The sequence below is a fragment of the Octopus bimaculoides genome, chromosome 4 (genome assembly GCF_046866305.1).
Source record: "Octopus bimaculoides isolate indiv1 chromosome 4, ASM4686630v1, whole genome shotgun sequence".
Lineage (NCBI taxonomy): Eukaryota > Metazoa > Mollusca > Cephalopoda > Octopoda > Octopodidae > Octopus > Octopus bimaculoides.
Genome location: NC_142931.1, coordinates 18,883,319 through 18,897,708, shown reverse-complemented (window position 1 = coordinate 18,897,708; position 14,390 = coordinate 18,883,319). Strand labels below are relative to the sequence as shown.

General features: G+C 32.5%; 1 protein-coding gene across 50 annotated transcripts in view; it reads right to left on the bottom strand.

The window, feature by feature from the left end:
• Nucleotides 1–14,390, bottom strand: part of LOC106881370 (kinesin-like protein KIF13A) — a 692,738-nt gene that overhangs the window by 40,875 nt on the left and 637,473 nt on the right. For 32 of the 50 annotated variants that reach the window (XM_089350407.1, XM_089350417.1, XM_089350419.1 and 29 more), the window contains 3 exons: nucleotides 13,520–13,597; nucleotides 12,998–13,033; nucleotides 10,699–10,891 (listed from right to left, as the gene is read on the bottom strand). In XM_089350407.1, coding sequence (XP_089206533.1) covers nucleotides 10,699–10,891; nucleotides 12,998–13,033; nucleotides 13,520–13,597 — 307 coding nt within the window. The remainder of the gene's footprint in view (nucleotides 1–10,698; nucleotides 10,892–12,997; nucleotides 13,034–13,519; nucleotides 13,598–14,390) is intronic. The other 18 variants (XM_089350421.1, XM_089350425.1, XM_089350435.1 and 15 more) reach the window with 1 other exon arrangement.

The following is a 14,390-nucleotide window of genomic DNA, read 5'->3' as shown; positions in this document are numbered from 1 at the left end:
AATGTCCCTTTCTCACCTACCTTTCCTGAAGTTTCATTACTTGCTGAAACTCATGTTTCTGGAATTACAATTTCAGGTATCCTTTCACAGTGCAATAAACCTGTCACTTTCACAGTGAAATAAACCAGAACTCTTTCTCACCCACAATGAAATCTGTTAGGAATGTGTCAATAAAAGGAGACAATAGCAGTCATAGCAAGTGGTCAGATATTTTATTATAACACACACTGATCAACATGTCATCTATATTTAGTGACAAAAGTAGAGGACAAATGAAAAATAAGATTTGTCATTGGCATATAGAATAATTGTGGAGGTGCAATGGTCCAGTGGTTAGGGCAGCAGACTCGTGGTCGGAGGATCGCAGTTTCGATTCCCAGACAGGGTGTTGTGTGTGTTTATTGAGCGAAGACACCTAAAGCTCCACGAGGCTCTGGCAGGGGGTGGTGGCAACCCCTGCTATACTCCTTCGCCCCAACTTTCTCTCACTCTTTCTTCCTGTTTCTTGAGTAATGCTGCAATGGACTGGCGTCCCATCCAGCTGGGGAGGGGGGGAACACATACGCCATAGAAACCGGGAAACCGGGCCCATGAGCCTGGCTAGGCTTGAAAAAGGCGCATAATAAATATAGAATTATTATCTAGAATTATGACACCTGACCTAATTTTATTATTTATATTAAAAATGAAAATACAACTTTTTAAAAAAGTTTCCATTCTTCAAATTTAAGAAATTTTTATTGCCTTTACAAATAATTTCTGTTGCTGGATATAGTATTTCTTGGCATATAATGTGCACTTCAGCAATATGCCATGCTTGAGCACATGACCCATCAAGTCGAGCAAAATCGCAGTCGTGGCAGATACTGGTGTCATGCAAATGGCACCCGTGCTGGTGGCACTTAAAAGTACTCATTACACTCTCAGAGTGGTTGGTGTTAGGAAGGGCATCCAGCTGAAAAAAACCATGTCAAATCAGACTGGAGTCTGGTGCAGCCCCTCAGCTTACCCGCCCTGGTCAAACTTCCAACCCATGCAAGCATGGACAACAGATGTTGAATGATGATGACACATGCCTGGTACAGGTAACACAGCTATTGATGCCCTTTACCAGGCACTTTGCTTTGACAACTACTGGAATCATAAGAGCTATGAAATTATTATATTTCCACCCGTGTGTATTACGGTATACTCTGGGTGAATGGTAGCAACCAGCCATTTGCAATAAAACAGATATATTTACATTTGTGCTTCAAGTAAAGAAGTTGAACATTTTAGCTGAATAAAATCATTTTATTCTTGCCTTAACAACCAGCTTCCACTGTTCCCATCTACTCAATTCTACTAACAAGGCTTGGATCCATCCAATGATATTGCAAGAGATATTTGCTCAAGATCTCATTTAGCAGTATGGATGGAGTTTAGACAGTCATGACTGTGAAACAGATTTCTTAACCATTTGGCTATACACATGTGTCTATAAATACAAAAATGCACAAACACATATATATATACATGCACAAACATATACACAAATTATATATGCACAGACACACATACACGACCATTTATAGAAATGCACATACAAATATAAACATAGACATTATATACATACAATGAACACATATATATAAACATATACACAAACACACACACATACATTTGAATATTCACAAACATATATAAAGTTTCTGTCTATTCAATTTTTCTCCCAAGGTTAGACTGACTTGAGGCTACAGCAAAGAACATTTGCCCAAAATGCTGTTCATTCATTTCTATTTCTTTTTTTTTATAGAATTGTCCTTCGTTTTTCAACTTGGTTGCTCTATTTCTAGCAAAGTCATTCTACAGTGTAGTGGTTTTCCAATTGGCCTTTCTATCTTAATGTTTCCTGTCATATGACCAATCACCACTATCTTTACTTGGCTGCAAACCCAACTCACTAAGGTATCATCATCTTTAGCCTTGTGCATAGCTTTCCAATACATTTTGTCATTTCTTCCAAACGAACAGCCTTACCTGAAAGGAAAACCTTGGAATTTATTCCCTTCTCTTAAGGGGCACATAAGTTTATTCTATTTCATAAACTTTACTGAAATGGTATTTAATGGTATAGATCATTACTAGTTTCATTAGACTAGAGTGGTTTTCTTTACACACACACACACACACCACATTCGAAACAAGAGAGGATATAAATTTCTATGTTTATTCAATACGTATTACATGTTTCATTTGCAAGAATATTTGTTATATAATGAAAATACTTAAACATTATTACATAACAAATAGTATTGTTGGATTACATGTAAAAACGTATTGAATAAATGTAAAGATTAATTTCCACAGTCGTTTTATATTTGTAGCCTGTGTTTATAGTAATTGGAATGGAACTACAGTAAGAAACATGGAATCATAAAGCATTTGCTCCTCACATATGGACCTTTTAAATTGGAGTTCCAAACATTGTTTATAGTTTATATGTTATGATCAACAAACTACAATACACAAATTATATATATATATCAATTATTAAATGATGAAACAAGAGCTATGCAATCGCTTTCATAAGTTTGCATCTGTTTCTGCTACAAGAGTGTACTCATAGCTGAGTGCTCAAGCAACACCTTATAGCTGCCTTGGAGTACTCAGCTCTGAATGCAATGCTTGTTATAACAGAAATAGCTATAAGCTCATGAAACCGTTCTTTTGTCACTCATTAATTGATACTTTGCTCAGTACTCATCTGACACTATACTCAAAAGCTTAAGTATACTGAGCTTTAACAACTGATTATTAGTATTGCTACGCCTCAGTGAAATCAAAATATACACACAGTGGCTGTCAACTTGATTTTGTGCATAACTACTTTCTTATTATAGACATGCCTGTAACAGATTTGTCAGATTATCTGCTATAGGCTCTTAAATGACTACGTTGCCTTGAGTTTTGTTTTAAATTTTTTTGTCACACAAGTTGCATGGAAATTTTGTCAAGGAAGTTATCAACAGTGGCTCCACTTTTTTGCATCACACACACACACACACACATATGCATGTATTTCTATAAAACACACAAACATATACGAATTAGAGATTTACATTTATCCAGCTTCCCATGTAAGTCTGCATGGAAAGTTTTGTGTTTATTTTTATAATTTGGTCTCCTCAACATCACTTCTGAAGTTGAAATTTTCTTTATTATTATCTTGATATATGAAGCAAGACTGACTGAAGCCTAGAGGCTTGATACAACTACAGAGACATTTTAAGATCAATTCTGCACAGTTGCCATGACACTATCATTTTTGTTTGTTTTCCTTATAGCTCTTGTTTTTTCTCACATATCCACTCACACATTCCTGCATTTGTACACATATATTTATATATACATCACATACGAATCTATATCTACACATATAGGTATTCACATATAAACATTTATATATATATATATATATGTATAATGAAATATGCATTTACACAAATGTTGTAGCTATTTGAGCATTAAATGTGGCACACTGGAAGCCAAAATGCACGCAGTTTGTATCCTGTTACTGCCGTGTCTGTAGTTAAAACACATCCAGTGCTTCATGTTGTGGTGTGTTGATTTCAGTTCCTATAGCTGAAGGAGTGACGGTTCTCCCAAATATGCATAGCAAAAAAGTAGACCTTCAGTGGAATGTAAATGAAACACTGAGGCATACACACACAGAGGTATATGTTTAACTGTTTGCACTTCTTGTTTTAACAGGTTTCAGTCACTGGAATGCAGGCATGCTGGGGGTGTCACCTTTAAAGATTTTACTCAATTATATGGGCTTCAGTACTAAACCTGGACTTATTTCATTGATTTCTGTTCATCAGATGATAAAGTCTATTAAGTCCATGTTCATTTAGAGAGTTACCTCTCATTTATGTATGCATGTATATATGTATGTACATACATACACATACACAATCGTGATGAATTGGTAAAGTTGTTAGAGCAGTGGATGAAATGCCTTGGGATTTCATTCTGGCTTTTTGCATTCTGAGTTCAAATCCTGATGAGGTTAACTTTGTCATCTCTTCAGAGTGGATAAATAAAATAGCAGTCTTGAACAGTGGATTGATAGAATCATTATAGCGTTCAATGAAATGCCTTGCAATACTTGTTCCAACAATGTGTGTTCTGAGTTGGGGCTAAACAGTTTGTTTGGCTTGCTAAAGATTCTGTTGGCTCATCACCTTCATAATAATAATTCTTTCTATTATAGACACAAGACCTTAAATTTAGTGTTCAATGTATATTACTGACTCTGAAAGGATGAAAGGTAAACTTGGCTATGATGGGATTTGAACTCAGATTGCAGAGAGCTGAAAGAAATTCTCCAAAGCAATTTGTCAGATGCTCTAATGATTCTTCCAGCTTGCTGCCTTAATAAGAACAACATATGATAATAATAATAATATTAATGATAATAAGAGATACCCTACAATCTAGATGTACTGCAAAAGTCGGCATTACTTGGAACTGCACACATTGCGTAAAGTACTGTCTGTGAGGTCCTTGTTGTGACCTGACAAACAGTACAAACCCCTGATAAACACAATATCTTCAATCAACAACCTCTTGATATTGTATACTGTGCAACATCTATAATAATAATAATAATAATAATAATAATAATAATAATCTTTTTTACTATAGGCACAAGGTGTGATATTTGGGAGAGTAGACTAGAAGATTATATCAACCTCAGCAGCCATAATCCTCAACATCAACTCTTCCTCTCTCTCTCTCTCTCTCTCTCTCTGACATGCACATACACAAATCAATTAATGAGCCATTCAATTATCTACCAAGCTATTCAGACAGGTATTACATAATAACCAAAAAATGTTAAGTATACTTCTAACTGTTTAACTAGTTACAAAAATATTTAATAGGATTCTTGTAGAGTTAAAAAGGAGGGAGTTGAGGAAATAAATGAAAATAGATAAAAGGTAATATTTATCTCTAACTGAAAGTGGATGCTGTGTTAGTTTTAAGTTTTAAACGAAAGGAAAACATGTGAGTGAATTACTTGGTTTTTTAATCGTGGTGTTACCTTTGGTATATTTCAATAAAACAACAACAATAGCCACAAAATATAAAAATGTTAAGTCACCACATTGTTATAAAATAATTACAATAAATCTGGAAATAAAATATAATGTTATTAAACACATCAATTATTACAAGAGAGAGTGAGATTTATAAAAGAGAGAAAAACACAGACATGACAAAATATGAAAGAGAAAGAAATAAAAGTGAAGAAAAAAACAAACAACATCAGCAAATACATAACTAGACAAACAAACAAACAAACAAAAATACAAAACAGCATCATGAAATATCTGAAGAAGAAATGGTTTATGCAAATCAATTAAGTTTGTGACTGACAAATAATTTCATGCAATTTTAAACAAATAGCCAATGAGATGAACAAACATAGCAATTGCAAGGTGCCAAACATAACCATGGGATGATTATTTCCTTTGAGAAAAAAAAAGAAATGATAAATGAAAAAAAAAAAAAAATTGCCAAATTATTATAATCACTAATTTACGATAATAACTAAAGGAGCTTATATAGTAATTAATAATAATTGTTTTGAATTTTGGCACAAGGCCAACAATTAAATGAGGAAATGGGAAAATCAATGACATTGACCCTAGTACTTAACTGGTACTTTATTTCATCAGCCCAATAAGATGGAAGGCAAAGTTAGCCTTAACAAAATTAGAACTCAAAAGCAAAGTATTGTAACTAAATGCCACAAGGCACTTTGTCCAATGCATTGACAATTTTGTCCGCTCGACAATAATAATAATAATGATAATAATAATAATGGTAATAATAATGATGATGATAATAATAATAATAAAAATAATAATAATAATAATAATAATAATAATAATAATAATGGTAATAATAATGATGATAATAATAATGGTAATAATAATGATAATAATAATAATAACGATGATTGTTTCTGATGGGGATAAGAAACTTGAGATTTTTTTAGGGAGGCTAAAATATGAAACTCAGAAAGTTCATGCCTTTTTATAAGGGTTTTAGAAATGTAAACACAAATGAAAATCGAGATAAAACAAAATGAAAATAGCAACTGATATTAAACTCAGGACACAATAAATATTACTATTTACATCTTCATTACTCAGGCAAAAACCTTAACACTCTTAACAGATGTTAACGCTGACTAACCCTCAGGACATCATGGGAATGTACTATAACTAGGACTTGTTTTACAGGCCCACATAAAACCAGATTGAAGAGACAAACAAATGAACAAAGGTATTCTATGATCAGCCTATCTTAGAAACTGCATTATTTAATCTGTCTTTTAAGATGTCAGGGTGTGATTTGAGTGAGGTTTTGTTGAATGGCTGTTGTTGTTGGCTTTCTTGGGTTTCTTTTTAGGAGCTAGAAAACATTTTAGAACTGAACAGCTGCTTTGGTCTCTACATGTTTCGAATCCACCCAAAACAACAAAACTGTGTACACATTTGAGAAAAATGTACATTGTGCCAGACAGTGCATATTTGAACCACATAAAAAAAAAAACATCTGTCATGTGTGTTCTTTATTTGTTCAGCTCTTATTACAGTGACCTCTATTTCTGTGAACTTCTTATTTCAACTATTTTCATTTAATCCCAATTGATTCATCTACCTCTCTTCCTCTCATCAAAAACTTCTGAGTATCTCTATCAACTAGAATGTAACCCTTCTGCTTCAAAAAAAAAAAAAAAAATACAGTATCACAAATAAAATTTAAATTGACACTGAGACTAAAACTTCATTTAGCATGCTGACATTGAGACACACTATTTAATTTAAAACTGATTTACATTTTTAAAAATTCAGTTTTAAAAATTACCCCCATGTAAACTGGAGTCCAACCGTTTTGGGCAATGACACTAGTATCAATACACATACCACCTTAACATCTATGTAAATGATGACCAACTCCTTGTTGCTTCTACACATATAACATACTGAGATGATAAGTTTAACTGCCATTAAATTCATCTTCCAATATTGGATTCTCATGAGATAATCCCTCAGTACATATTTTCCATTATAAGTAACAACAATTTTTTTTTTAACACAGAGCCATTATCTCTGGAGATTAATAAGAAGCAAAGAAAATTTCATCATTATCAAATCAAAAGAAAATTTTTGGTTAATCAGCACATGGAAATTAAACTAATATCTAATTGAGAAGATTAAATTCAAATTAGTCTGAATAGATAACAGACAATATGATGTGTGTGTGTGTGTGTGTGTGTGTGTGTGTGTGTGTGTGTATCTCATTCACTAATATGGAAAATCACTAGAATGTATGTTCTGAGTTTTAAATATTTTTTTTGTTAACAAACCTAATTTTAAGGGAATTATGTAAACAATATTGAAATGTGAATCACCAAAAGAAAGTTAATCAGCTAATCATAAGATTAAAGAAAACAGAAAAGTGTCCATTTGAATGTACAGATTTAAACAACAGATTAAACAAACAACATCGATGGAAACAATAATAAAGTGAAGAGGCAATAATATTTGTGCTATATAGATAAGTAACTTGTGTGACTATATATATATAAATATATATATATATATGTAAAACATTGCTGTGTAGACAGACAAAATGTATATAATGTAAATATGTGCTGTGTAGATAGACAGTGTGTATATGACTATATAAAACAATTTAAATAATGATGTATAAATATAGATCTGGTTCAAAATAATGTGTGAAGAAACAACATAAAGACAATGAAATGGTGTTTGTATAGTAGTGGTTTTCCTTATCTAAACAGGGAAAAATATTATTGAATATTAGCAAGATAATTAGCTTAAAACCTAGACTGAAAACCTAGCAAAAAATGCCTTAGGTTCGTGTCTTAGTATAGAATGTTCTTTATACAACAGACTGTATCTAATAAATACATTTCCTTGTACATTAGTTAAAAAATCATTGAATGCCTAATTCTAAACCAGCTAGACACAGCTGTGTGGTTAAAAAACTCATTCTGCATCAATGTAGTTTCAGGTTTAGTCCTGTTGCATGACAACTTAGGTGAGTGTTTTAGGACTGATCAATGCTTTGTGAGTGAATTTGGTAAGTGGAAACTGTGTAAAAGCCTGTCATATATGTATGTGTACACTTAGAGCATGCGTACATGCATATGTCTCTTTGTTTGGCCTCTACCCTGCTTGACAAGTAGTGATGATTTGTTTACATCCCTAAAACTTAGCAGTTCAGCAGAGAATACCAATAGAATAAGTACAAATCTTGAAAAATAAGTGCTGGTGGTTGATTTATTTAACTAAAGCCCTTCAAGGAAGTGCCCCAGCATAGCTGCAGTCCAATGACCGAAACAAATAAAATTCTATGATGAACTAAAAATATATTTGGCATAAGCTGACAGATAGCATAGGTACTCTATTTGTGAATAAATAAGAATCACATTTAACAAAGTGACCTGAATGCTAAAAGGTTAAAGAATATAAGAAAATATAATTGTGGTGAAGTCAAAATATTGAACAAGTGGTCATGTTAATGAGTTTGCTCAAATCTTGTTACTACATTCATTGTGTTATGTTTAAGATGGCTTGCTTCATTTGTCAGGACATAAAGCTTCACTCTCCACTCCTATTGTACAATAACATAATAAGGAATGGTATTCAGTTGTGAAAATAATTGCTTCAAATCCACTTTGTATTAAAATAGCTTAAGAAAAATGGATGTTAAAAACACCATTTTCCAGATAAATGAATAAAGATTAAAAGAAGAAAAGGAAAAGCAGTTTTTCTTTTTTTAAAAATTAACCAAATCACCTTGGTTACAGTATTTTTCAAGAAAGGAAGCAAAACATAAATTGTAGTAATTATCACCAATGATTTTTAGATGAAATTTAATCTCAGTCCTAGAATAATGAAAGGTAAAGTCTACTCAAGCAAGATTTGAATTCAAAAAGTAGAGAGTCTAAATACCACAAGGCATTCTATTCAACATATTTAAAAATATAAAACCACAATGCATTAAAAGGGAAAAAATAAGGTGTTGTGATATTCATGCTTTTTCAAGGACATCAATGATAGGGAGTAGAATGGAATGACTTTTAATCAGCAATGAAAGTTGTGTCAGTCTTTGCTGATCAAGAGCAATGCACTAGAGTATTTGTCACTGTAGGAGTTTACTTATGTACTGGAGTAATTGTTCCCAATGTTTTGATAAGAGGGAGAAGGGATTCAATTGAAGGATTCTGTTGATCAATTTATTTGAAAGAGATAACTAATCAATTAAACTATCTTAAGAAATCAGTGACTCATCTGATGCAGTGTATGTGCATGTGTTTTTTTTCATCTTGTCTGACAACCACAGCAACATCAAAAATATTATAGAAAACTAATAAGAATGAGTTAATATTACTGAACATTCTTTAAACATCCAGTGGTGACTTTCCTGAATGAAATATTAATAGACATACAACTTCAAGTTTCTTAAGCTATTTATTCCCTTAAACATTAATGAACACACAACTTCAGGCTTCTTAACAATCTCTTAAGCTGTTTATACCATTAAACATAAATGAACACACGTCTTCAAGTATAATAACCTCTTAAAGTTGTTATTCTATCAAATACTAATAATGGATACACATCTTTAAGTACAGGCTCTTATACTAGTTATTCTATTAATTGACACATCTTCAAGTAAAGCAGTCTCTAAAGCAACTTATTTTATTAATAAGTAAATCAACCTCTTAATATTTATTCTATTAAATACTAATGAATACATATAGGTACAACTTCTGAAACTATTTGCTAAATATCAATAGACACATCTTTAATTAAAATAACCTCCTAACTTATTCTATTAAATATTGATAGACATATCTTTAAGTATTATAATCTCTTAAACTATTAATATACACATTTTTATGTATTATAACCTCTTAAACTATTTATTTCATTAAATATTAATGGAAACATCTTCAACTGTTTATTTTATCAAGCTTTAGAAGTAAAAACAGAAGAAAAGAAACAAACCAAAAACTGAAGGTTTCTATTTAATTTAACAACTTTCAAATTTGTTTTAGCCATCAAGGCTATAACCATACTTGAGTGTTGCTTTCATGAATTGAAAAGATTGTAGAGGTTATAATTGATAGAAGTATATGACCACTATAGTAGTGATTATAGCTTAGCTGAGATCAGACTGGACACAAACACTAATGTGATGTTTGATGGATGATGGATGCTTAATAAGAATAGTACAAGAATCAAGACATACTAAATAGCAGTATACACTGATGCACAAATAGCAACTAATATAGCAATTAGCAAGGGGATTGCTTGTATCAAAGTCACATTGCAAGTTCATTGTTGGCTAATGACGACAAATGGGAGAGGTATGTGTATGTGTGATAGGACATTAAATGATAGAGATGAGGCAAAAAACTAGATGGAGGGGAAAATGGTTCCGTATGTATCTGAATAAACAGTGAAGGAATAAAAATTGTCCGAGCAGCCCAATTGCAAAGCAGCTATAATTATTAAGTGATGGTGGAGAGGTATTGAAAGGAGGAACGGAGTCCACTACGGATGCATCTATTAAATAGTGTTATAGTGATTTGGCACCCACCTAAGCCGACTGAACGCCTCCTTGTCAAGAGACCGCCTTCCTTAGCAGCATTTGCTATGTTTGCCCCAACCTCAGAAAAGGCTCGTTTTCTCATCATTGACTCACCAGCGTAGGAGCTGTTGGCAGATTTGTGGGAAGAGGATGACGTGTACAGTTCTTGGAATGAGAGATCTTGGATGCTGTCAGCACGTAGCTGAAACAAAGATTGAATAAAAGATTTCGTATTAAAGTGACATTCAATGGTTAAACAACACCAATAACATGTATATACACACGCACACTATCTGAAATATAAATCAGTTTGCATTTATATTTATTCAGTATGTACTTAATTCATGGCAGCAATCAATAATAGAAAATCAACTTATTTAATGATCTTAGATGGTCCAATCATTGATGGAGTGGTGAGAAATTAGTGTTCAGTCACAGAACAGATTGTATGTCAGTTAATAATAAGCAATTTAGTACATTTATCTGTGCCAATGTTAGAAGAGGAGTCAGAATACTGCAGAATGTCCTAATGAGTTATTGATCAGAATCATAGATAACGAGGACGTTTGCATGCTGTTAATTGCCTGTCCATTGGAAGTGAGTCTTTTACAAGAATGTGGCATATTGTAAAAGAGATGCTTAGAAATATCAAAATGATAAAATAGAGGAATTTATTTCTATTTTTTGGGGAGAACTGGCATTAAAAATTTCATAGAATTAAGACTAATTTCTTTTTATTAAAAAGAAATTAAAAAAGAATAACTAAAAATCTTTTTTTAAATAAATAAAATAAACAACACTAGCTTGTTCATTATTTCAATCATACAAATAAGTATGTTATTTCATTAAGTTGTTTTAATTTCATTAAGATTTTTTTACTCTAAAAAATACAAAAGCAATAATCTCAAATTGAAAAGAAATTCCATTTGTTTATGAACTTTCATGGCTTAGGTCAGTCTACAAATTGTAGCATGGGAAAATGGATATCAATAAAAAAAATAAAATTACATGTATAACACTGATTTCCCAGGTATTGGTGGGGTGGAATCTCCTATAATCTGCACTAATTTATGAGCAGAAACTTCACATTCCCATGGCTGTCAGACTACAGGGTGTGTCAAAAGTCTATGTCACATTTTAAGAACTCTTAAATCATGAACTACAAATTGGTAGCATGATTGAACTGGTACTATTTAAAAGCTAAAAGTATCAAGTTTTCTTCTGTTAATTAAATTTTAATTAAATTTTGTTTTTTGTCTCTTTTCAGATCCAGTAATGTCATTCACAAAAGAAGAGAAGTCATTTTGTGTTCTAGAATATGCTAAAACTGAATCATGGACACATGTTCAATGCAAATTTTGTACAACGTTTACCAAGCAGGCACCAGACAGACGTTCCATTTTGAATTGGCATGCAAAATTGAAAGAGGAGGGTGTGTGTGTGCCTGGCAAAGAGAACAGGAAGCTCCTCAACTTCAGATGATATGGTTGAACAAGTTTGGCAAGCCTTCCAGTGCAGCTCCCAGAAATCAGTCAGAATAGCCAGTCAAGAACTTCAGCTCACATCAACAACTGTTTGGCACATCTTAAGGAGACGGCTGCAGTTCACACCATACAAGCTGCAATTGGTTCAACAGTTGAAGGGCTCTGATAAACCTATTCACCATGAATTTTTCACAAGGGCGTCCTGTTCTCTTTGCCAGGCACAAACACCCCTCCTCCTTCAATTTTGCATGCCAATTCAAAATGTAACGTCTGCCTGGTGCCTGCTTAGTAAAAAGTGTATGAAATTTGCGTTGAACATGTGTCCGTGATTCAGTTTTAGTGTATTCTAGGATGCAAAATGACTTCTCTTCTTTTGTGAATGACATTACTGGATCTGAAAAGAGACAAAAAACAAAATTAAAATAACAGAAGAAAACTTGATACTTTTAGCTTTTAAATGGTAATCATGTTCAATCATAAAGTTCAATCATGCTACCATTTGTAGTTCATGATATAAGAGTTCGTAGAATGTGACATAGACTTTTGAAACACCCTGTAGTTTGCTGCTACCTTGCACGATACAGTATTAAAAAACTTGTATCTTTTATACTAATGTATAGGAACCTGCATTTCATTTAATTATTTAAGTAAATTTGATATTTGTTTGATTTAGAATGGAACCACCCCTAGTTTGGAAAACTCAGTATTTTAGAATAGCTTTGGAACCAAAGGTTTTGGAAAATCGATGTTGTACCTGTAATTGAAAAAAAAATAAATAAATAAATAAAAATAAAAACAGGAAAAAAACTGCTATGATAACTCACCTGGTCATCAATTCGAGGAGGAGAAGACACCATAGCCTAAAATTAAGAAAGAAAATAATTAAAAGGTAATTTAAAACTCATAATTCAATGTGTTTAACTATGAAGAATTGTGAAAAAAAAACGGAAGACATGTATGACAAAAGGTGCAGTTGATTTATAGAGCCAGAAAAATCTTTACACATTATTCAATGTTCACACCGAAAATCTTTCAAGAAATTTTTCTCCTATTAACTCTTTGCCTGTCCAGAGTATTTTCATAGGTTTGTCATAAAGATCCATGCTCGGTTTCAGACTGTTAGTTAGTCCTTGATTCATATGTTCTGAATAATATAAAGTTTCCATTTCATAAATCCGAAGTTACTCTGGTGGTTAGAAAAAATCGGGAATGTGTATCATATATAATGCATGGGTGCTAAGGAAATATGTCCTGAGTATCGCAAGGGGTTAAAATGACTGAGAAAGGTGTCTATAGAATTGTAGGTATTATATGCAGATTATGTAATAACCAGAAAAATAACTTGCCTGGTGGATGTTTGGCACACTCGTGGTCTTACGCAGGGAACGGCCAGACGCTGATAATAGCTCTTTTACAGCAACTTCCTGGAAAGAGAAGAAAGAAAGAAATGTTAGATCAACATTAAAAAAACCCAGTGAAAATGAATACTGTACATCTCAAAAGGCATTCTTGTTTAATATCTAGTCACATCAATGTAATTATCATATTCCTAAATGGTTGAAATGTGTTGACATGTGACATAAGGAAAATGATATTATTATTATAGCAGGGCTGGATAGAGATTTTGGTGCCCCAATATATATGTAATTCAAAATATAAACAATAATAAATATTTGTTTTTCAAAATGAAACAAAAACTAACACTAAGATGGAAAATAATGTTTATTTTTGTATACTTCCACTTTTATTTATAGTTGAAAAATTTTCTATTTTCTTTTATCTGCAAAATCTTTGATCAGATCCTCACCATGACACCATGAGCACTTTGAGATTATAATTCTGACCAAATAAACAGCTTTGAATATTATTTTAGCAAGTTGAAAGTGATTTCTTTTGTGTTGTAAACCATTTACCATTTCTGTGGTGTTCCCCTCCTTCCCCAGTTTCCCTTCATACCCTAAGCCCATACTCAGCTTTCCTTAATGCCCAAAGCACATACTTATTTTGCTTAATGGTTAATCCAACACTGATGAATAGTTCCATCCTTATGTTTTCCTGAAGACATCAACCTACAGGAGATCAAGCAATAAATAATAGACTTCACTAATTTAAACCAACAAAGGAACCGCAACAAACCAACAAGAGAGAAGATTTAGTTACTTGATCAGCTACAAATAACACAAATAACACTTGACTTGCTAAAGGGTTAAAATGATG